At 44.7% G+C, this 24,908-nt stretch overlaps 2 protein-coding genes and 1 long non-coding RNA gene across 3 annotated transcripts; 1 reads left to right on the top strand and 2 right to left on the bottom strand.

Annotated features, from left to right (window-relative positions):
* Nucleotides 1–151: 151 nt before the first annotated feature.
* LOC120052711 (zinc finger and SCAN domain-containing protein 22-like) lies at nt 152–3,596 on the bottom strand. The gene is made up of 2 exons (XM_038999787.1): nt 3,312–3,596; nt 152–2,953 (listed from the first exon to the last, which is right to left on the bottom strand). The coding sequence occupies exon 2, from the start codon at nt 2,856–2,858 to the stop codon at nt 1,764–1,766; it is 1,095 nt and encodes a 364-aa protein (XP_038855715.1). The 5' UTR covers nt 2,859–2,953; nt 3,312–3,596; the 3' UTR covers nt 152–1,763.
* Nucleotides 3,139–24,491, top strand: LOC120052712. The gene is made up of 4 exons (XR_005477396.1): nt 3,139–3,473; nt 13,101–13,182; nt 15,611–15,646; nt 24,444–24,491. It is a non-coding gene; the product is annotated as an uncharacterized LOC120052712 (long non-coding RNA).
* On the bottom strand, nt 3,859–13,281 carry LOC120052710 (zinc finger protein 8-like). The gene is made up of 3 exons (XM_038999785.1): nt 13,005–13,281; nt 11,801–12,719; nt 3,859–4,321 (listed from the first exon to the last, which is right to left on the bottom strand). Exons 1-3 carry the CDS (start codon nt 13,210–13,212, stop codon nt 4,117–4,119), a joined length of 1,332 nt encoding a protein of 443 aa, XP_038855713.1. The 5' UTR covers nt 13,213–13,281; the 3' UTR covers nt 3,859–4,116.
* Nucleotides 24,492–24,908: the final 417 nt, after the last annotated feature.

The following is a 24,908-nucleotide window of genomic DNA, read 5'->3' as shown; positions in this document are numbered from 1 at the left end:
AGGGTAAAGTTAGGGACGTCCCAAGGATTCCAGATAGCATTAACCAATTTTCAACTGCCCAGAACAAGTATCAAGCAACAATAAGACGCTGCTGTTTTTTATGTGACAAACTTTTAAATGAAAGGCAACTGGAAACATGACTACAACAACACACATTTAAAAATAATCACATTTACTGTACATTAGACTCTGAACTATCAGCGCCACAATAAGTCTTGAAGTCTGAGCACTTGCTATCGGAGACCATGGTGAGACTCTAATGAAGGCATCCTAAGCTGGTTTGTGTTTTCCAAAATAAAATTCTCAGAACAGTGCAGACACGGGGTGCTCCTTTTCCTTAAATGTTCCTGTGTAGTCACCTTGTGACATATCCTGGGGTAAGGAATGTGCTTTTGGACTCCTAAACCACATGAGTAAAACTCCAGTCCTTAGATTCTGCACTGCAGTGTCTGTGAGTTTTGGTTCCTCCCTTTTACTTAATGAATCAGTGACTCTTATTGGACAAGTTCAAATGGTTTCAAGTGAACATGACCCCGGCTTTTCTTGCAGGTCTAGATCAGACCCTAAAAACATTGCTTGTTTTCTGTCTTTAAAAAAGACTGACTGCGGCTCTCCAGGAATTGTGTTTGACACCAATGTCTTCAACCCATGGTTCATCCTCTGCAGTCTCTAAGGTCAGCAGGCTCCACCCCCAGAGTCACAAGCAGGAAGTGGATCAACACTACAACACAGCAAAAGTCAATAACCTCCCTGTAACAGACTGAGCCCCGCTGCCCTTTGGACGGGCCGGTGCACAAACAAACATGCACTGCGCGCATACAGTAAAATAAAACACACGCACAGTACAAATTTAAAAAAAAAAGTCTACACACACTTGCTGCTTGCTTAAGGTAGTCCATCACATCTGATGATGACTTCAACTACTGCTTGTGGGTTCGCTGATGACTGTATAATCAGATGCGGGATGCTCACTATCTGCCACAGACAGAGCACACAGAGGCATGTCCCGTTGAAGCTGGTGCAGCCATGGTCATACACACCCCTCCATATGTATTTGGACAGTGAAGCTAAAAAATAATATTTGTCTCTATACTCCAGCATTTTGGATTTGAGATTTTCATACATATCTATTTACCGTTTAGAAATGAAAGCATTTTTGTGGTATCCAATTGTGTTTCATTGCGGCAACTCCCCAACGGGCTCGGGAGAAGTGAGGATTGGACAAACACGCTGCTTCTTATACACACCCGGAAGTCAGCCGGACCAACGTGTTGGACGGGACACTGTTCGATTGACGACCCTAGTCAGCATGCAGGCACCCAGTCCGCCATAAGATGACGCTAGAGCAAGTTAAGACAAGGAATTCCCTGCCAACCCTACCCTCCCCTAACCCGGACAGTGCTAGGCCAATTGTGCACCGCCCTTGGAACTCCCGGTCACGGCTGGCTGTAGTGACGCCCCTCTGCACTTCGGGTGAAGTGCCTGAGCAGAATGCGCCACTTGGGAGCTCCGTTGCAAAGTACAATAAAGGCTTTATATAGCACTACTTAAAGGCTTTACAAATCATAAGTGTAAGTCATAATCTAGAAATGGTCTATTAACTTACATTTGGCAATAAACCCTACAGTGGGAATTGTTATGTCACCCTTTATACACCATTTATAGTGTATAACATACGCTTATAGATTATATGTGAAGCATTTATATAGTACTTATAAATCCTTTATGATTGCTATAAAAAGCCTTTATAGGTCGTACTGCCCTCATCCAATGACTGACACATGAGTCCTGATGTGTTTGGTCAGCTTAGCCGCCTCACTGAAAGCCTTGCCACACAAGCTGCAGGTGTGGGCCCAGCCTCCGGCAGGCCGCAATCCATTATGAACACGCTGGTGCTTCCTACACGTGTAGGCGTCCTTGAAGCTCATGCCGCAGACAGGGCAGCCGTACAGACGCAGCTCCGTGTGAACACGCCGGTGGTTCCTCAGTGTGCCATCGTTGTTGAATCGCTTGCCACACAGTGCACAAACGTACGGCTTCTCCCCTGTGTGAATGCGGAGGTGGATCTTGAGGCGTGACACGTGACTGAATATCTTACCACACTGAGGGCACGGGTGGGACCTCTGATCCCCCCTGTTGTTAGTTTGTTGTTGACCTCTGTTGTTTGTAGACCTGTTTATTTGTTGATGACACCTATTTGTTGATCTATTTGTTTGTCTGGTTTGACCCGGGTAGAACTGGGAGATCAAGGGACCTACGGTACTGGTGGTGGTGGCGTCCCCAAAGTCTTGTTCTGGCCCTGTTGTTACACAACCATCGCTGCCAATCTGACGGAAAAAGCCGTCTGGGATCATGGCAGCACTAGCTGATACCAGGTCAGTGGGGACGCCCGAGGCAGTGGAGGCACCATACCTGCTGCTCTCTGCAACCACTGACTCCAGGTCAGCGCTCAGGTCTGAGACAGTGTACCTGGTTTCAACAGTGGCTGGTCCAGGGTCCGAACTGGGGTTTAGTTCACCATACCCCATCTGAGCAGATACTGACCCTAAGTCAGTAGGGCTAGTATCACTAGGCTCTGTTTTGATGCCCTCAGAGTTATAGCGTAAAACCACTCTGTCCACGGGGCATGATGTGCTGCTGAAGGGATTTGCAGAGGGAAGGAGATGCTGGTCGTCTTCTTCGTCCAAGTCCCTTTTCACAGACGCTGAAGTCAATGGAGCTACTACTGGGGTGGTAGCCGACGTATCGGTCTGTTGTGAGGACAGGGTACATGGAGAGTTACACAGACTCTTCCACTCGGTGCAGTCTGTGGGTAGCTGGCTATGTGTGGCAGGCATCTCATCCTGGCTCATTACCATGTGGTTCTGGGTGTGTGTAGACTCAGGGTCTGGACCCTGGTCGGCGCTCCACTGGTGCTGCCCAGACACAGAGATAGAAACAGGCCTGGTCGAGACTGGATGGACAGACGGACATACCGACAAACAGGCAGAAAAGAGAAACAAATCAGATTGATTAAGTTTAAACAACTACAGAAGCAACGACCCAGACACGAGTTCTCGAGCATTCTGTAGGATGAGCTTGTTTGTGTAATGTGGTGATCTACAAGGCTTGAGACTGTCCAAATGCCCCATATCATAATCTTCTAGAAAAACCTGCATCACCTCCCCTTTATATACACTCAGTGAAAGAATTGACAGGTGAAAATAGTATGGGCAGCAGATGTCTTTTTTTTCTCAGATGAGTGCAAATAAAGGAGATGAGGAGAGGTCCGATGTTTTTGACAATAGACAATGAGCCATTTGCATCATCACCTGCTGAACACTCCGTTCCCGTGTCGAGTCCAACTTCTCGTAGCCTTCGTTTTAGGAGTTCATTCTCTCTCTTCGTCCGGGCAGTCTCCTCCTCGAATTCTGACACTGTCCCCCCAACAACCTCCAGTATCTCATCTATACCACCATTAACCGCTCGGTGAGGTAAGCATTCAAAAGCTGTAGTTTTGCCATTTTCTAGAAATTAGCCTCTCCCAAATATTTGTTAAAATCCACTGAAAGCCTCCTAGTAACGACCCAAGCTAGATTGTTTTGTAAACACCTGGGCGAAAGCATTCACTTCCTGGTTCTTTAACTCTCCATGGTCATGTGATAAAAACGCTACCGTAATTCATGAAAAAGGGGAGGCAAGCTTTTTAAAGGGATTTTCTACTTAAAATCTAGTTAGGTTTGCACCCTTATTACCTAGTATATTAATACATATCTTGAGTGAAGGTGATGTGAGTCAAGCATCTGGCATCTTCCTTTTGGAAATAAACAACCTGGAAGATGGTTCAATGTTAATACAAAATAAATACAGAATCAGACATGTGATTTTAATATTTAAATGACGGACTGATTTAATTCATGTTCACAAACATACACTCGTCAATCAAGCTGGAAACATCAGCTAAGATGACATTATTCATTTGTTTTCTACTGCACTGTTTTTATTAATTCCAATAAATATATTTAGGAAATATTCCTATGGCTAAAACACTTCAACGTTTCACAATCCTTTCATGTCCTCTGGTGTTTGAAAAGGTGTAGCTGATTCAGCAGTAGCTCATTAGCTAGCGCATTGACCTCATGTGATGAGCTGCCCTGCATCAGTCAGATGTGTGTTCAGGTGTACCCTCAGACCGCTGGCCACAGTGAAGCTCTTGGGACACTGGACACAGCGATAGGGTTTCTCCCCAGAGTGAGTCCGTTTGTGCTTTTTCATGGTGTCTCCATCGCTGAAAGTCCTGTGGCAGTAGGGGCAGCTGTAGGGTCTCTCACCGGTGTGGATCCTATAATATATAATAAGAATAAATAAAATAAATATATCTACACTACCGTTCAAAAGTTTGGGGTCACTTAGAAATGTCCTTGTTTTTGAAAGAAAAGCTAATTTTTTGTCCATTAAAATAACATCAAATTGGTCAGAAATACAGTGTAGATATTGTTATTGTTGTAAATGACTATTGTAGCTGGAAACAGCAGATTTTTTATGGAATATTTACATTGGCGTAGAGGCCCATTATCAGCAACCATCACTCCTGTGTTCCAATGGCACGTTGTGTTAGCTAATCCAAGTTCATCATTTTAAAAGGCTAATTGATCATTAGAAAACCCTTTTGCAATTATGTTAGCACAGCTGAAAACTGTTGTTCTAAGTAAAGAAGCAATAAAACTGGCCTTCTTTAGACTAGTTGAGTATCTGGAGCATCAGCATTTGTAGGTTCGATTACAGGCTCCAAATGGCCAGAAACAAAGACCTTTCTTCTGAAACTCGTCAGTCTATTCTTGTTCTGAGAAATCGCTATTCCATGCGAGAAATTGGCAAGAAACTGAAGATCTCGTACAACGTTGTGTACTACTCTCTTCACAGAACAGCGCAAACTGGCTCTAACCAGAATAGAAAGAGTGGGTGCACAACTGAGAAAGAGGACAAGTACATTAGTGTCTAGTTTGAGAAACAGACACCACAAGTCCTCAACTGGCAGCTTCATTAAATAGTACCAGCAAAACACCAGTCTCAACGTCAACAGTGAAGAGGTGACTCCGGGATGCTGTCCTTCTAGGCAGAGTTGCAAAGAAAAAGCCATATCTCAGACTGGCCAATAAAAGGAAAAGATTAAGATGGGCAAAAGAACACAGACACTGGACAGAGAAAGATTGGAAAAAAAAGTGTTATGGACAGACGAATCTAAGTTTGAGGTGTTCGGATCACAAAGAAGAACATTCGTGAGACGCAGAAAAAATGAAAAGATGCTGGAGGAGTGCTTGACGCCATCTGTCAAGCATGGTGGAGGCAATGTGATGGTCTGGGGGTGCTTTGGTGGTAAAGTGGGAGATTTGTACAGGGTAAAAGGGATCTTGAAGAAGGAAGGCTATCACTCCATTTTGCAACGCCATGCCATACTCCCTAAATCTTTCTCAGATTATTACCAATCCCATAAGGTATGACTCCAAACACCCAGAAAAGTCTACTCTCCTCAATGTAATCCTCACAAATAATCCTGATAGATAGTCTGGTGTTTTCTGTAATGACCTTAGTGATCGCTGTTTTACCGCCTGGGTTCATAATGGCTGCTCAGTGAAACGACCTGTCCTGATTTGTCATAGACCCTTGTGAACTGGCCTCTGTAAAATGGTATAGAATCAGCTTGATCCCCTCTGTCGAAGACGCTTGGAAATTATTTTTTGATCTTTTCAGTGATATTGTTAACAAACATGCCCCCATAAAGAAAATGAGAATTAAAAACAGGTTCAGCCCGTGATCTTGCAGAGTTACTCCACCTCAAGAATTGCATTTGGCGAAAGGCTCAGCACATGCATACTCAGGCTAACTGGCTATCGTTCAGGCAAATGAGAAATAAGTGCACTCAGGCTATCCGGAAGGCCAAAGTTAGTTACTTTAAGGAGCCGTTCTCGCTCTGTGGGTCTAACACCAAGAAGTTCTGGAAAACGGTTAAAGACCTGGAGAATAAACCCTCCTCCTCACAGCTGCCCATGTCCCTTAAAGTTGATGATGTGGTTGTTACTGACAAGAAGCACATGGCTGAGCTCTTTAATCACCACTTTATTAAGTCAGGATTCCTATTTGACTCAGCCATGCCTCCTTGCCTGTCAAAAATGTTCTCATCTCCCACCCCTTCTAACGCGGGTCTGGGTCAGATGGTTTAGACCCTTTCTTCTTTAAGGTTGCTGCCCTTATCATCGCCATGCCTGTCTCTCCTTTCTGGGGAGGTTCCCATTGCTTGGAAGGCAGCCACGGTTCGTCCTTTATTTAAAAGGGGGAGCTCAAGCTGATCCTAACTGTTATAGGCCTATTTCTATTTGCCCTTTTCTTCAAAAGTGTTGGAAAAACTTGTCAATAATCAACTGACTGGCTTTCTTGATGTCTATAGTATTCTCCCGGGTATGCAAGCTGGTTTCCGCTCAGGTTATGGATGTGTCACTGCAACCTTAAAGGTTCTGAATGATGTCACCGATGCCCTTGACTCTAAACAATGTTGTGCTGCATTTTTATTGACTTGTCCTTCTGATACGGTGGACCTTTCCATTCTAGTGGGCCGACTAAGTAGTATTGGTGTCTCTGAGGGGTCTTTGGCCTGGTTTGCTAACTACCAGTCTCAAAGAGTGCAGTGTATAAAGTCAGAAAATATGTCTCAGCCACTGCCTGTCACCAAGGGAGTACCCTAAGGCTCGATCCTAGGCCCCATGCTCTTCTCAAATTTACATCAACAACATAGCTCAGGCAGTAGGAAGCGCTCACATCCATTTATATGCAGATGATAGTCTTATACTCAGCTGGCCCCTGCCCGGATTTTATGTTAAATGCTCTACAATGTTTTCTTAGTGTGCAACAAGCTTTCTCTACCCTTAACCTTGTGCTGAACACCTCCAAAACAAAGGTCATGTGGTTTGGTAAGAAGAATGCCCCTCCTCCCACAGGTGTTATTACTACCTCTGAGGATTTAGAGCTCGAGGTAGTCACCTCATACAAGTACTTGGGAGTATGGCTAGATGGTGCACTGTCCTTCTCTCAGCACATATCAAAGCTGCGGTCTAAAGTTAAATCTAGACTTTGTTTCCTCTATCGTAATCACTCCTCTTTCACCCCAGCTGCCAAACTAGCCCTGATTCAGATGACCATCCTACCCATGCTAGATTACGGAGACGTAATTTATAGATCGGCAGGTAAGGGTGCTCTCGAGCAGCTAGATGTTCTTTACCATTCGGCCATCAGATTTGCCACCAATGCTCCTTATAGGACACATCACCTCACTCTATACTCCTGTAAACTGGTCATCTCTGTATACCCGTCGCAAGAGCCACTGGTTGATGCTTATTTATAAAACCCTCTTAGGCCTCACTCCCCCCTATCTGAGATATTTACTGCAGCCCTCATCCTCTACATACAACACCTGTTCTGTCAGTCACATTCTGTTAAAGGTCCCCAAAGCACACACATCCCTGGGTCGCTCCTCTTTTCAGTTCACTGCAGCTAGCGACTGGAACGAGCTGCAACAAACACTCAAACTGGACAGTTTTATCCCAATCTCTTCATTCAAAGACTCAATCATGGACACTCTTACTGGCAGTTGTGGCTGGTTTGTGTGATGTATTGTTGTCTCTCCCCTCTTGCCCTTTGTGCTGTTGTCTGTGCCCAATAATGTTTGTACCATGTTTTGTGCTGTTTCCATGTTATGTCGTGTTGCTGCCTTGCTATGTTGTTGTCTTAGGTCTCTCTTTATGTAGTGTTGTCTCTCTTGTTGTGATGTGTGTTTTGTCCTATAATTATTGTATTTAAAAATATATATATATTTTATCCCAGGCCCCCGTCCCCGCAGGAGGCCTTTTGGTAGGCCATCATTGTAAATAAGAATTTGTTCATAACTGACTTGCCTAGTTAAACAAAGGTTAAATAAAATTAAAATAAATAAAAACCCTGTGGACGGCACTTGATTGGAGACATTTTCCTCCTACAACAGGACAATGACCCAAAGCACAGCTCCAAGCTATGCAAGAACTATTTAGGGAAGAAGCAGTCAGCTGGTATTCTGTCTATAATGGAGTGGCCAGCACAGTCACCGAATCTCAACCCTATTGAGCTGAGAGGTGCCCATCAAGCCAATGCAACTTGTGGGAGGTGCTTCAGGAAGCATGGGGTGAAATCTCTTCAGATTACCTCAACAAATTGACTAACTACACTCAGCAAAAAAATAAACGTCCTCTCACTGTCAAATGTGTTTATTTTCAGCAAACTTAACATGTGTAAATATTTGTATGAACATAACAAGATTCAACAACAGACAAACTTAAGAAGTTCCACAGACATGTGACTAACAGAAATGGATTAATGTGTCCCTGAACAAAGGGGGGTCAAAATCAAAAGTAACAGTCAGTATCTGGTGTGGCCACCAGCTGCATTAAGTACTGCAGTGCATCTCCTCCTCATGGACTGCACCAGATTTGCCCGTTCTTGCTGTGAGATGTTACTTCACTCTTCCACCAAGGCACCTGCAAGTTCGGGAGGGGGGAAATGGCCCTAGCCCTCACCCTCCGATCCAACAGGTCCCAGACGTGCTCAATGGGATTGAGATCCGGGCTCTTCGCTGGCCATGGCAGAACACTGACATTCCTGTCTTGCAAGAAATCACGCACAGAACGAGCAGTATGGCTGGTGGCATTGTCATGCTGGAGGGTCATGTCAGGATGAGCCTGCAGGAAGGGTACCACGAGGGAGGAGGATGTCTTCCCTGTAACACACAGCGTTGACATTGCCTGCAATGACAACAAGCTCAGTCCGATGATGCTGTGATACACCGCCCCAGACCACGACGGACCCTCCACCTCCAAATCGATCCCACTCCAGAGTACAGGCCTCGGTGTAACGCTCATTCCTTCAATGATAAACGCGAATCCGACCATCACCCCTGCTGAGACAAAACCGCGACTCGTCAGTGAAGAGCACTTTTTGCCAGTCCTGTCTGGTCCAGCGACGGTGGGTTTGTGCCCATAGGCGACGTTGTTGCCGGTGATGTCTGGTAAGGACCTGCCTTACAACAGGCTTACAAGCCCTCAGTCCAGCCTCTCTCAGCCTATTGCGGACAGTCTGAGCACTGATGGAGGGATTGTGCGTTCCTGGTGTAACTCGGGCAGTTGTAGTTGCCATCCTGTACCTGTCCCGCAGGTGTGATGTTCGGATGTACCGATCCTGTGCAGGTGTTGTTACACGTGGTCTGCCACTGCGAGGACGATCAGCTGTCCATCCTGTCTCCCTGTAGAGCTGTCTTAGGAGTCTCACAGTACGGACATTGCAATTTATTGCCCTGGCCACATCTGCAGTCCTCATCCCTCCTTGCAGCATGCCTAAGGCAAGTTCACACAGATGAGCAGGGACCCTGGGCATCTTTCTTTCGGTGTTTTTCAGAGTCAGTAGAAAGGCCTGTTTGGTGTCCTACGTTTTCATAACTGTGACCTCAATTGCCTACCGTCTGTAAGCTGTTAGTGTCTTAACAACCGTTCCACAGGTGTTTATGGTTCATTGAACAAGCATGGGAAACAGTGTTTAAACCCTTTACAATGAAGATCTGTGAAGTTATTTGGATTTTTATGAATTGTCTTTGAAAAGGGGACGTTTCTTTTTTTGCTGAGTTTAGAATGCCAAAGGTCTGCAAGGCTGTAATTGCTGCAATGGGAGGATTCTTTGACGAAAGCAAAGTTTGAAGGACATTTTTATTTCAATTAAAAATCATTATTTATAACCTTGTCAACATCTTGACTATATTTCCTATTCATTTTGCAACTAATGTCATGTATGTTTTCATGGAAAACAAGGACATTTCTAAGTGACCCCAAACTTTTGAATGGTAGTGTATATTATAATAATAATAATAATAATAATAATAATATATAAATGGAGTGGAGAGACTTTAACCCAACACCTAGCAGCCTTGCCAAGAGGTTTGGATTTTTGGGTGTAACAGTGAAGGTGTTGGATTGACAGTCACTGGTCAGGGCTAGTGCCTAAATTCCCTACAATATACAGCGAGCTACCAAACTATTAGGACAGTGACACATTTTTTGTACTCTAGCACTTGGGATTTGAAATGATACAATGACTGAGGTTAAAGTGTAGACTGTCAGCTTTTAATTAGAGGGTATTTTCATCCATATCGGGTGAACCGTTCAGAAATTACAGCACTTTTTGTACATAGTCCCCCTATTTTAGGGGACCAAAAGTATTGGGACAAATTCACTTATATATGTATTAAAGTAGTCAAAAGTTTAGTATTTGGTCCCATATTCCTAGCACGGAATGATTACAGCAAGTTTGTGACTCCACAAACTTGTTGGATGCATTTGCTGTTTGTTTTGGTTGTGTTTCAGATTATTTTGTGCCGAATAGAAATTAATGGTAATGTATTGTCATTTTGGAGTCACTTTTATTGTAAATAAGAATATGTTTCTAAACACTTCTACATTCATGTGGATGCTACCATGATTACAGATAGTCCTGAATTAATTGTGAATAATAAAGTTAGACGCACAAATATCATACCCCCAACACATGCTAACCTCTCACCATCACAATAACAGGGGAGGTTAGCATTTTGCGGGGATATAATATTTGTGCGTCTAACTTTCTCACTCATTATCATTCACAATTCATTCAGGACTATTCGTAATCATGGTAGCATCCACATTAATTCTACTCCTTTTGCCATGGGACAAAGGCAAAAATGTTTCCAGTTTTACAGCAAATTTTCTTCAATTCTACCCCTTTTGCCATGTGATGCAGATAATTGTTTCAATTGTTTTAAATTTCCTGCAATTATACACAATTTCCCATGACTTATGCAATGTTAATGATATCTGAGTGAGAGTGACTAACAAAATCAATGAGGGCCACCTGGAGTTCAGGGCCCCTGGGCATGTGCCCTGTGTGCACGGTCGGTAGTTGGCCATGATTACTACAAGTTTAGATAGCTTGCTAGACTAACTTACCATTCTAAAAATAGTTATCTGACATGGCTAATTGAGTGACTGTCAGTGATGACAAAACAAGAGAAAAATTGCTGATGCATAACCAAATTTCGAACTTGCACCTTGTGTATTCTACTATTCTGACTCTTAATAGTAAGTTGAGACCGCAACTGCGGTGCTTATGCCTGGAGCCAGCCCTGGTGATAGGGATGAACCAGGTAATCAACATTCAATGGAGGACAAGTTGTCATAGGCCAACAACCTATATATCCCATACTGCCATACCTGCCCAATGCCCAGGCCCCAGCCACAGAGTCAGTACTTAGCTTTTATGTGAAGATAGATGGCTGTTTAGAAACATATTATATTCTTATTGACCAAAAAATGCATTCAAAATGACTCAAATGACACGATGCATTATTTACTATTCAATTCTATTGGGCACAAAATAATCTGAAACAAAAAGGAAAACAGCAAATGCATCCAACAAGCTTGATGTAATCATTCCGTGCTAGGAATATGGGACCAAATACTAAACTTTTGACTACTTTAATACACATAAGTGAATTTGTCCCAATGCTTTGGTCCCCTAAAATGGGGACTATATACAAAAAGTGCTGTAATTTCTAAATAGTTCACACAATATGAATGAAAATACACATAAATTAAAGCTGTCGTATTACTTCAAATCCAAAGTGCTGCAGTACAGAGCCAAAATAACAAAATGTGTCACTGTCCCAATACTTTTGGAGCTCACTGCATAATAATACAATATAACAATGAATGCCAACCTCAGGTGTCGTCTCAGGTTGCCTCTCTGGGTAAAGCTTTTGGAGCACCAGGAGCAGCGGTGGGGCCTCTCCCCCGTGTGGATACGGTGGTGGCGCCGCAGGTCAGCCGACTGGGCAAAGGACTTACAGCACCAGTCACAGGCGTAGGCCTTCTTATACTGAAGGTGGAGGTGGAGGCTGGCCGCCTGGCTGAAACTCTCCCCACATTGGGTGCAGCGGTGTGGGCGCCCCTCCTGGTGGTCGGTGGGGGTGAAGTTGTTACTCTCGTTGTATGGCAACACCCGGTCCTTGGACCCAGGCTCTGTTTCATATGTTTGCTGGTCACGTACGGGTGTGTTATGGAGCTCTGAGATGTCCATATCTGGAAGGTCTTTGAAGCCAGCGTCGCCTGAGAGTTCATGGTTGTGGGGTAGTAGTGTTATAGGAAGACCTGTGTAGCCTGAACTGGATTGAGGTTCATGGTTGGTGAGGTTCACTGTGACGTCGCATTCCTTGGGTTCCATTTTGATCCGTCCCTGGATTGGGTCGATGGGAGAGGACCTCTTTCTCTCTGTCCTAAGGACTGGCAATTCAGCGTTGGCTGCTCGAGTTGTTGTGGCACAGTGGGCACTGGAGGAGAACGGAGATGGGGCCAAGGACGAGGTGTTTCCAAAACCCTTGGGTTCTGGGTCTGAGTTGTGCTCTGTCTTTGGGATTGCCTGCCCTGGACTGGGCTTCTCTTCTACTCGGACCATTTCAGTGTGTCCCTGGTTTGGTCCTGTGAGACCCCCATCCTTACCCAACGCTACCTGGCTCTGTGTCTGTAGCCCTCGCCTGTTGACCTGGCTCTGCTGCAGGGGCTCTGGGTCCTGTTCCTGCCTGGAGCTCCACTCTTGCTCACAAAGCTGCTGCTGCCCAGAGAGAGAAAGGCTGGTGGAACCTGCTTAGAAAGAGGGTGTAAAGACAAAGTGCTGTCACTAAATAAGTAAGAAATTGAGTAAATATGTATGACATTGTAATTATTCATGTACTACTATTAGTTGTTAATGTTTGCTGCGAGGAATATTCGGAATTCGGGCACTTCTCGCGAGCCAACGTAACGTTGCTGTCAATCGTCAACAGACAGACGTCACCCAATGTAGCTAGCTCGTTGACAGTTTGCCAACTCATTTCTGCATGATCATTAAGTTAGCATGATCCAACAAATCCGACAAAATGTTCTTACGCCAGTCTGTCTCCGCCAAGAGTAAGATGTCCCGGAGCTGTCGCCGAAGGCTTTCATTTTCTCTCTTAGCGCTTTCATTCTCTCTCTTCGTCCTAGCCGTCTCTTCTCGGTACTCGGCCACTGTGTCCCCGACTACGTCCAGAATCTCCCGCACCACTACCGTTAAACGTTCTGTCAGGTAAGCATTCAACAGCTGCAGTTTGGTCATTTTAAAGACATAAAATACTGCAGGATAATGTCTCGTCTCTCTCTCAGCTGATGTTGTGATTTTACTCTTCGTTTGTTGGTAGTTGGGTTAATAGGAAGTGTGTATGTTGTTTTATCGCCACCTGCTGTTTGGGAAGTGAAATGGCTGTCTTGTTTATGTTGAGCCACAAGGGGGCAGTGCAACCCTGTATAATTTCCTCTGCATCAGTAGTTTTATAACATGAGCCCTCAAACCTGGTCCATCCCAACAACATGTGATTCAACTACTCAACTAATTTATCATTCAGCCCTTAATCAAAGAGGTAGACCTATGAACAGAAGACCAAACACAAATAAGACTAAACAGACAGACCTAGTGAAGTCAGCAGATACGCTACAGGACTATTTTGTTAGCACAGACTGGAATATGTTCTGGGATTCGTCCAATGGCATTGAGGAGTATACAACCTCAGTCACCGGCTTCATCAATAAGTCCATCAACAACGTCATCCCCACAGTGATCGTACGTACATATCCCAACCAGAAGCCATGGATTACAGGCAACATCCGCACCGAGCTAAAGGCTAGAGCTGCCACTTTCAAGGAGCAGGACACTAATCCAGATTAACCATCAAACAGGTAAAGCGTCAATACAGGACTAAGATTGAATCCTACTACACTGGCTCTGACGCTCGTCGGATGTAGCAGGGCTTGCAAACTATTACGGACTACAAAGGGAAACACAGCTGCGAGCTGCCCAGTGACTTTAGCCTACCAGACGGGCTAAATGCCTTTTATGCTCGCTTCGAGGGAAGCAAGCATGAGGTATGCATGAGAGCACCAGCTGTTCCGGACAACTGTGTGATCACTCTCTCCGTAGCCGATTTGAGCAAGACCTTTAAACAGGTCAACATTCACAAGGCCGTAGGGCCAGACGGATTAGCAGGGCGTGTACTCAGAGCATGTGCGGAGCAACTGGCAAGTGTCTTCACTGACATCTTCAACATCTCCCTGACCGAGTCTGTAATACCTACATGTTTCAAGCGGACCACCATAGTCCCTGTGCCCAAGAAAGCGAAGGTAACCTGCCTAAATGACTACCACCCTGTAGCACTCACATCAGTAGCCATGCAGTTCTTTGAAAGGCTGATCATGGCTCACATCAACACCATCATCCCGGAAACCCTAGACCCACTCCAATTTGCATACCACCTCAACAGATCCGAAGATGATGCAATCTCAATCTCCCCCATTCACATCGACTGGGCTGTAGTTCCTTGGTGTCCACATCACCAACAAACTATTATGGTCAAAACACACCAAGACAGTTGTGAAGAGGGCACGACAACGCCTTTTTCCCCTCAGGAGACTGAAAAGATTTGGCATGGGTCCCCAGATCCTCAAAAAGTTCTACAACTGCACCATCGAGAGCATCCTGACCGGTTGCATCACCGCCTGGTATGGCAACTACTCGGCATCCGGCCGTAAGGCACTACAGAGGGTAGTGCTTACTGCCCAGCACATCACTGGGGCCAAGCTTCCTGCCATCCAGGACCTATATACTAGGCGTGTCAGAGGATGGCGCAAAAAATTGTCAAAGACTCCAGTCAACCAGGTCATAGACTGTTCTCTCTGCTACCGCACGGCAAATGGTACCGGAGCGCCAAGTCTAGGTCCAAACAGCTTCTACCCCTAAGCCAAAAGACTGCTGAACAATTAATCAAACTGCCACCTGGACTATTTGCATTAACCCCCCTCCCCCCCCCCACCCCCTTGTTTTTACACTGCTGCTACTCGCTGTTTATTATCTATGCATAGTCACTTTACCCCTACCTACATTTACCCCTACTCTACCTACATGTACAAATTACCTTGACTAACCTCTACCCCTGCACATTGACTCCGTACCAGTACCCCCTGTATATAGCCTCGTTATTGTTATTGTGTTACTTTTGTTTACATTTTTTACTTTAGTTTATTTTGTGAATATTTTACTAACTCTATTTTCTTAAAACTGCATTGTCGGGTAAGGGCTTGTAAGTAAGGCAAGTCTTCAGGTCTCAAGCAAGGTTACTCATTACACAAGTGTAGTATGCATATTTAATGAAACTCAATTGAATCACAGGTCAGGGCGATTAAAGATGGGTTCTCTTTGTCTTTAAAGAGAAATTGGCGTGCTCAGCTCAAACATTTTGTCGTCTAAAAAATGATTTGGGTGCTGGGTTCAAAGGGCATATACTGGAAGAAAGAAAAGCATCCGTTTGTTTTGATCACTGCTGCTAAAATATAAGACATTTAAATGTGAAGAATATTTCAGTGAGTGCCAAGTTTAACCTTTCTTCAAGTATAACTCTATCTTTGCCATGTAGGAGGGGGCTATATTAACATCAACTCTCTACTCCTCTGAAACTCTCCCCCAGGTCATTGCAGGCGGTGGCTCTCCTGGGAAAATGCAGGTAAGTGCAAAAGAAAGTGTCTCGTGTCACCTGAGTGTCTAAGAAAGGTTAATAACAGTAGCTAAATTTTTCTGAAAAATAACCCAAGAGAATTCCGAATCTGGTAACTGGACAGAGTGAGCCACTGCCAGCCTAGGTCCTCCGCCAAACAAATCCCTTGGGGCTGTGATTGGTCGTCTGGGTTTACAGTACATCCCAAATGGCACCCTATTCCATATTCACTGCTTTTGACCAGGGCTCAATGGCACTATATAGGGAATAGGGTGCCATTTGGGACACATCCCAGGTCTGCCTCTTATCTTCCTGTGGTATCAACATCAGGGCTTTATCGGGAGACGAAGAGGTGCGTGACCCTCTGGACTGGACTGCCCACTGCCGTCCTCCATGCAGGAGAGGAGATGCAGATTGTGTGGGAGAGGCTGCAGTCCCTGAATCTGATTTATTGATGAGATAATTCAGTCAGATTTAACGATGAGATAATTCAGTCAGAGAAGAAAATGAAATCCCTGAAGGTTAACTGTAACCCTCTCTAAATGTCTCCTTTCTTTATTTCTTTATCTCTCTCCCTCTCTCTCTCGACTTCCCTCTCTGTCACTCGCTCCCTCTCTTTCGCTCCTTCTCTCTTGGAAGATCTCAATGACATACTCCTCATGTCCTCTCTCCTCGTCTCCTTCTCAAACCGCATTGGAGGAGAAGGTCAGAGGGGCGGGACCTTTTGCTTTCTCATCCAATTGGTTTGGAGAAGGAGACAAGGAGAGAAGACGTGAGGAGTATGCAATTGAGATATTCCCATAGTCTCTCTCACTTCCTCTGTGTTTCTTTCTCTTATTGTTGGAAAAGGGGTAGAAAATATATTACTGCATCTCGTACAGAATAAATCTTATGGTTAAAGGTTGAGTTAGAATGTTTGCAGGTGAGTTATTAAATGTTTAGCTGTAGAGTTGAGAACTATTGAATAATATGATTTTGGCCTGAGTTGAAGGTTTTCGACTGTCTTGACTGTTTAGTTTCTGGGGCCAGTGTGGTATCATGTATAGCCACTGTGTCACCCTCCCACCACCCCCCCCCCCCCCCCCACCAAGTAGGAAACTGTGAAATAAGAAAGATGCTAAATGTTTATTGTCTTTTCATTGTATTTGTAAGCAATATTGCACAAGCATGTTAATGTAAGGATCGTGATCAGTAGAAAAAGTCTGAAAAAAATGTTGGGTAGTAAAAAACAATACCAGAAAAATCTGACTATGTGGAAGGCCACAATCTGCAATTAAGTGAATACTGATTCTGCTAGGAGGTTAAAAGGCTACATACTGCATCATCAGCCTGAACTGAAAGATGCTTTGAATCAGCCATTTCAGAACAATTTTGAAATAGTTATTTAGCTGGAATAATTTTAATTTGAACCATTTAACAATGTACATTGCGAGGTTAGCACGCTAGCTTCTGGAGCACAGTGTTGTTGACGTGGGATGGAAGCCCGGGTCTGCTGTACAGGGATGGTCTGTGTTACATTCAAGGGGGGAGGCTTTCGATAAAGCGTTGTATTCAATGGGAAAAAATACTCTTACAGAATATGGAGTGTAGCAGTCGGTGTCATTCCCTCCCTCACTTTAAGTCCCAAATGCTATCTCCCAAGAGATCTCCTCTCCCTTCCTTTCCCCTGTCCTCTGCAGCACACTGCATTCTTTCTCCCAGTCTGCTGAAACCGGCAAGTCAGAATGCATCTTCTCACAGAGTTAAGTCTGTAGACACACCAATCCCTTCTTACTGCCGCTCGGATCCTTTGCCCTACATACACACACACCCTCCTTTGAACTCTACTAAGACGTGTGTGTGTGTATTTGTTTCGTGGCTCTTGGTTCAGAACATCAAAAGCACAGCACATACAATACACTATTTATCGTTTTATTTCGCTCTTTCCCTCCCTCTATTACAGCTCTCCTTTTTACCTTTGATTCAGACCCCTCCCTCTCCCCCTTTCCTCTCTGCATTCAACTGCATTGTGATAGTCTGGAAGATTTTTTCTTCTTTCTCTCCCTTGCTCGATATGTCTACCTTTATCTTTACCTCTGTCTGTCTCTCTAGTTCCTTCCTTTTCTGCTTTTGTGTCGTTCTATGTGTTTAAAAAAAAAAATCTCCCTCTTTCTCTCTCTCGCCATCTGTACTCCCACTCTGCTCTCTGCCTCCCCACCCCCACCACTCCTTACAAACAGAACAAGTCTATCCATCTCATTATCTGTCTGGTATGCCATGTTTTTTTCCACTTGTCAGGGATTTGTAGCTACCCCGTTTATTTTTGTTTACCTCCATCACCTTTTCTTCCTTTCTACTGCTATCTCCAGTAGCCATCCTCCCCAACCCGTCGTGCTCCCCCCTCTACCCCTCTCTCCCTTCCTTTTTCTCTCTCCTCCTTACACTGCTCTTTCTCTATCCACCCTATCCCTCTTTCTCTGCAGCCCCCTCTCTTTCACCACGTCATTTTTTCTCTCCTATTTTTCAGCCACAGTGGCAGAAGCTTTTAATAATTCATATGGATTTAAAATGTAAATTTTAGTAATACTGAGAAGTCAGACCTCACTCCCACCTGCTCTATCCCTGCTTCTCCGGTTGCTCTCCCTCCCTGCCAACCGTTGCCTTGACAACCGCAACATCCTAGAAACACATAACAGAAATTCACACACACAAGACAAGAGAGATACCCTATCTCAAGCACATTCTTGAGGTAGGGAAAACAATGGAAGGAGAGCGAGTCTGACGCAGTTCAGGAAAAACATGTAGCGAGATGTATTACTGAACATAAATATAAACGCAACATGTAAAGTGTTGGTCCCATGTTTCATGAGATGAAATAAAAGGTCCCAGAAATATTCTATACACACAAATAACTTATTTCTCTCAAATTCTGTGCACACATTTGTTTACCAGTTAGTGAGCATTTTGCCTTTGCCAAGATAATCCATGCACCTGACAGGTGTGGCATATGAAGAAGCTGATTAAACAGCATGATCATTACACAGGTGCACCTTGTGCTGGGAACAATAAAAGGCCACTCTAAAATGTACTGGTTTGTTACACAAGACAATGCTACAGATGTCTCAAGTTTTGAGGGAGCGTGCAATTGGCATGCTGACTGCAGGAATGTCCACCAGAGCTGTTGCCAAAGAATTGAATGTTCCTTTCTCTACCATAATCCGCCTCCAATGTTGTTTTAGAGAATTTGTCAGTACGTCCAACCGGCCTCACAACCGTAGACCACGTGTAACCACTCCAGCCTAGACCTCCACATCCGGTTTCTTCACCTGGGGATTGTCTGAGACCAGCCACCCGGACAGCTGATGAAACTGTGGGTTTGCACAACCAAAGAATTTCTGCACAAACTGTCAGAAACCGTCTCAGGGAAGCTTATCTGCATGCTCGTTGTCCTCACCAGGGTTTTTACCTGACTGCAGTTCGGCATCGTAACCAACTTCAGTGGGCAAATGCTCACCTTCGATGGCCACTGGCACGCTGGAGAAGGGTGCTCTTCACAGATGAATCCCAGTTTCAACTAACCCGGGCAGATGGCAGACAGCGTGTATGGCGTCGTGTGGGCGAGCAGTTTGCTGCTGTCAACGTTGAAAACAGAATGCCCCATGGTGGCGGTGGGGTTATGGTATGGGCAGGCATAAGCTACAGACAGCGAACACAATTGTGTTACTGGGACGAGATCCTGAGACCCATTGTCGTGCCATTCATCCGCTGCCATCATCCTCATGTTTCAGCAGGATAATACACGGCCCGTGTCGCAAGGTCAACTCTATGTGAAGGGGATGTGTTGCGCTGCATGACAGGTTTTCTGATCCATGACCTGCCTTTTTTTAAGGTTTGGATTTATGTGACTTCATGTGAAGTCCATAGATTAGGGCCTAATGAATTTATTTAAATTGACTGATTTCCTTATATGAACTGTAAAATCTTAGAAATTGTTGCGTTTACATTTTTGTTCGGTGTAGCAATGTACCATGTGAAACAGAGCTCGTACTCAACTAGGGTTTATTGTTGTTTACGTGCTGCTTTGCGTTTTGTTGCTAGCGTTACTTTGCTACCTGCCAACTTTACGTGTTTTACTTTTTAATTACCGTGTTATAGTTTTATTTTTTCCTTCACTCAACTTTTTCACCCCGGACGCTATATCTGGACATGGTTCTACAGGACCTCCACCAGCCGAAGCTAAGTAGTAATATTAACATTATGCCTTCTAATTGCAGTCGCTGTACTCATAATATACAGGGGAACGATCGCCTTATGGTGAGGATTGCGTCTGAAGCTGGGTTTGCAGCACGGCTATCGTTAGGCAAAGGTAATTTAAGTGTAGTAAAAGATGAAACGGCGTCTGTGCCACAAATAAGTACAGATAGTAGTATAAATCCCCTCACACAGTCCCCGCAGCCGGACAGTTTTCTCATGAATTCTGGAAGGAAATGCTGTAGGAATGCTCAACCGGTGTCGCTCTTTCAGCCAACAGAAACTTTCAACCGGTTCTCCCCATTAAGCAACGAGTCGGAGTCAGAGGCCGTGCCTTCTCTGGTCTCTCCTCCACCCATTACGGGGTCTGAGACGCCGAAGCCTCCCGCCATTAGCTCTGACAAATTGCAAACCCTTGTCATTGGTGACTCCATTACCCGCAGTATTAGGCTTAAAAAGAATCATTCAGCGATCATACACTGTTTACCAGGGGGCAGGGCTACCGACGTTAAGGCTAATCTGAAGATGGTGCTGGCTAAGGATAAAACTGGCGTATATAGGAATATTATTATCCACGTCGGCACCAACGATGTTAGGATAAAACAGTCGGAGGTCACCAAGCGCAACATAGCCTCAGCGTGTAAATCAGCTAGAAAGATGTCGGCATCGAGTAATTGTCTCTGGCCCCCTCCCAGTTAGGGGAGTCTCACAACTCAATCGCTGGTTGAAAACTGTTTTCTGCCCCTTCCAAAAGATATCATTTGGCGATAATTGACCCTCTTTCTTGGACTCACCAAGCCTGGCCTGCTGAGGAGTGACGGACTCCATCCTAGCTGGAGGGGTGCTCTCATCTTACCTATGAACATAGACAGGGCTCTAACTCCTCTAGCTCCACAATAAGAGGGTGCAGGACAGGCAGCAGGCTTTTAGCCAGCCTGCTAAGGTTAGTGGAGTCTCCCACTAGCACAGTCAGTGTAGTCAGCTCAGCTATCCCCATTGAGACCGTGTCTGTGCCTCGATCTAGGTTGGGCAAAACTAAACAAGACGGTGTACGCTTTAGCAATCTCACTGGAATAAAGACCTCCTCCATTCCTGTCATTATTGAAAGAGATTGTGATATCTCACATCTCAAAACAGGACTACTTAATGTTAGATCCCTCACTTCCAAGGCAGTTATAGTCAATGAACTAATCACTGATCATAATCTTGATGTGATTGGCCTGACTGAAATATGGCTTAAACCTGATGAATTTACTGTGTTAAATGAGGCCTCTCCTCACCTCCATGTTGCTATCATTTACGATACCAAATTTTAATTTACAAAAAAAAGTGACTGCGTTTTAGTCTATTGACCTTCTAGTCATGAAATCTATGCAGCCTACTCAATCACTTGCTATAGCTACTGTTTACAGGCCTCCTGGGCCGCATACAGAATTCCTATCGGATCTTGTGGTCATGGCAGATAATATTGTAATTGTTGGTGACTTAAATATTCACATGGAAAAGTCCACAGACCCACTCCAAAAGGCTTTCAGAGCCATCATCGACTCAGCGGGTTTTGTCCAATATGTCTCCGGACCTTCTCACTGCCGTAGTCATACTCGGGACCTAGTTTTGTCCCGTGGAATAAATATTGTGGATCTTTATGTTTTTCCTCATAATCCTGAACTATCGGACCACTATTTTATTACGTTTGCAATCGCAACAAATAATCTGCTCAGACCCCAACCAAGGATTATCAAAAGCTGTGCTAAAAATTCTCGGACAACACAAAGATTCCTAGATGCCCTTCTGGACTCCCTCCACCTACCCAAGGACGTCAGAGTACAACAATTGGTTAACCACCTAACTGAGGAACTTAATTTAACCTTGCGTAATACCCTAGATGCAGTCGCACCCCTAAAAACAAAAAACATTTGTCATAAGAAATTAGCTCCCTGGTATACAGAAAATACCGGAGCCCTGAAGCAAGCTTCCAGAAAAGTGGAATGGAAATGGCGCCACACCAAACTGGAAGTCTTCCGATTAGCTTAGAAAGACAGTACCATGCAGTATCGGAAGAGCCCTCACTGCTGCTCGATCATCCTATTTTTTCAACTTAATTGTGGATAATTAATTTTTTATACTTTCGCAAAGCTAACTAAAAAGCAGCATTCCCCAAGAGAAGATGGCTTTCACTTCAGCAGTGATAAATTCATGAACTTCTTTGACAAAAAGATCATGATCATTAGAAAGCAAATTACGGACTCCTCTTTAAATCTGCGTATTTCTCCAAAGCTCAGTTGTCCTGAGTCTGCACAACACTGCCAGGACCTAGGATCAAGGGAGACACTCAAGTTTTTTAATACTATATCTCTTGACAGATTGATGGAAATAGTCATGGCCTCTAAACCTTCAAGCTGCATACTGGACCCTATTCCAACTAAACTACTGAAAGAGCTGCTTCCTGTGCTTGGCCCTCCTATGTTGAACATAATAAATGGCTCCCTATCCACCGGATGTGTACCAAACTCACTAAAAGTGGCAGTAATAAAGCCTCTTTTGAAAAAGCCATACCTTGACCCAGAAAATATTTAAAAAACTATCGGCCTAAATCAACTCACTGCCTTCCTGAAGACTAACAATGTATACGAAACACTTCAGTCTGGTTTTAGACCCCATCATAGCACTGAGACTGCACTCTTGAAGGTGGTAAATTACCTTTTAATGGCGTCAGACCAAGGCTCTGCATCTGTCCTCGTGCTCCTAGACCTTAGTGCTGCTTTTGATACCATCGATCACCACATTCTTTTAGAGAGATTGGAAACCCAAATTGGTCTACAGGTTTTGGCCTGGTTTAGATCTTATCTTCGGAAAGATATCAGTTTGTCTCTGTGGATGGTTTGTCCTTTGACAAATAAACTGTACATTTTGGTGTTCCTCAAGGTTCTGTTTCAGGACCTCTATTGTTTTCACTATATATTTTACCTCTTGGTGATGTCATTCGGAAACATAATGTTAACTTTCACTGCTAAGCACATACGCAGCTGTACATTTCGATGAAACATGGTGAAGCCACAAATTTGCCTTCCCTGGAAGCCTGTGTTTCAGACATAAGGAAGTGGATGGCGGAAAATGTTTTACTTTTAAGCTCAGACAAAACAGAGATGCTAGTTCTAGGTCCCAAGAAACAAAGATCTTCTGTTGGATCTGACAATTAATCTTGATGGTTGTACAGTCGTCTCAAATAAAACTGTAAAGGACCTCGGCGTTACTCTGGACCCTGATCTCTATTTTGCCGAACATATCAAGACTGTTTCAAGGACAGTTTTTTTCCATCTACGTAACAAAAATCTGAAACTTTCTGTCCAAAAATTATGCAGAAAAATTAATTTATGCTTTTGTCATTTCTAGATTAGACTACTGCAATGCTCTACTCTCCAGCTACCCGGATAAAGCACTAAATACACTTCAGTTAGTGCTAAACACGGCTGCTAGAATCTTGGCTAGAACCCAAAAATGTGACCATATTACTCCAGTGTGATCATATTACTCCAGTATCTATCTTTCCGAGTTGGTCCTGCCGTACATACCTACACGTACGCTACGGTCACAAGATGCAGGCCTCCTTATTGTCCCTAGAATTTCTAAGCAAACAGCTGGAGGCAGAGCTTTCTCCTGTAGAGCAAAATTTTTATGCAATGGTCTGCCTATCCATGTGAGAGATGCAGACTTGGTCTCAACCTTTAAGTCTTTATTGAATACTCATCTCTTCAGTAGGTCCTATGTTTGAGTGTAGTCTGGCCCAGGGGTGTTTTTTATTTTACCTTTATTTAATTAGGCAAGTCAGTTAAGAACAAATTCTTATTTTCAATGACAGCCTAAGAACAGTGGGTTAACTGCCTTGTTCAGGGGCAGAACGGCAGATTTTTACCTCGTCAGCTCGGCGATTCGATCTTGCAACCTTGCGGTTACTAATCCAACGCTCTAACCACTAGGCTACCTGCCACCTCAAGACCCGCCGCCCCAAGGTGTGAAGGTGAACAGAAAGGCACTGGAGCAACAAACCACCCTTGCTGTCTCTGCCTGGCCGGTTCCTCTCTCTCCACTGGGATTCTCTGCCTCTAACCCTATTACGGGGGCTGAGTCACTGGCTTACTGGTGCTCTTCTATGCAGTCCCTAGGAGGGGTGCGTCACTTGAGTGGATTGAGTCTCTGATGTGATCTTCCTGTCTGGGTTGGCGCCCCCCTCGGGTTCGTGCCGTGGGGGAGATCTTCGTGGGCTATATTCGGCCTTGTCTCAGGGTAGTAAGTTGGTGGTTGAAGATATCCCTCTAGTGGTGTGGGGGCTGTGCTTTGGCAAAGTGGGTGGGGTTATATCCTGCCTGGTTGGCCCTGTCTGGGGGTATAGTCGGACGGGGCCAAAGTGTCTCCCGACCCCTCCTGTCTCAGCCTCCAGTAATTATGCTGCAATAGTCTGTGTTGGGGGCTAGGGTCAGTCTGATATATCTGGAGTATTTCTCCTGTCTTATCCAATGTCCTGTGTGAATTTAAGTATGCTCCCTCTAATTCTCTCTCTCTTTCTCTTCTCTTGGAGGCTGTAGGACCATGCCTCAGGACTACCTGGCCTGATGACTCCTTGCTGTCCCCAGTCCACCTGGTCGTGCTGCTGCTCCAGTTTCAACTGTCCTGCTGCGGCTATGGAACCCTGACCTGTCCACCAGACGTGCTACCTTGTCCCGGACCTCCTGTTTTCGACTCTCTCTCTCTGCGGCACCTGCTGTCTCTAACTCTGAATGATCGGCTATGAAAAGCCAACTGACATTTACTCCTGAGGTGCTGACCTGTTGCACCCTCTACAACCACTGTCATTTATTATTATTTGACCCTGCTGGTCATCTATGAACGTTTGAACATCTTGGCCATGTACTGTTATAATCTCCACCCGGCACAGCCAGAAGACGACTGGCCACCCCTCAGAGCCTGGTTTCTCTCTAGGTTTCTTCCTAGGTTCCTGCCTTTCTAGGGAGTTTTTCCTAGCCACCGTGCTTCTACACCTGCA

This window comes from Salvelinus namaycush, chromosome 8 (assembly GCF_016432855.1).
Source record: "Salvelinus namaycush isolate Seneca chromosome 8, SaNama_1.0, whole genome shotgun sequence".
Lineage (NCBI taxonomy): Eukaryota > Metazoa > Chordata > Actinopteri > Salmoniformes > Salmonidae > Salvelinus > Salvelinus namaycush.
Note: the sequence above shows the minus strand (reverse complement) of the source record. Positions and strands in the feature narration are given on the sequence as shown.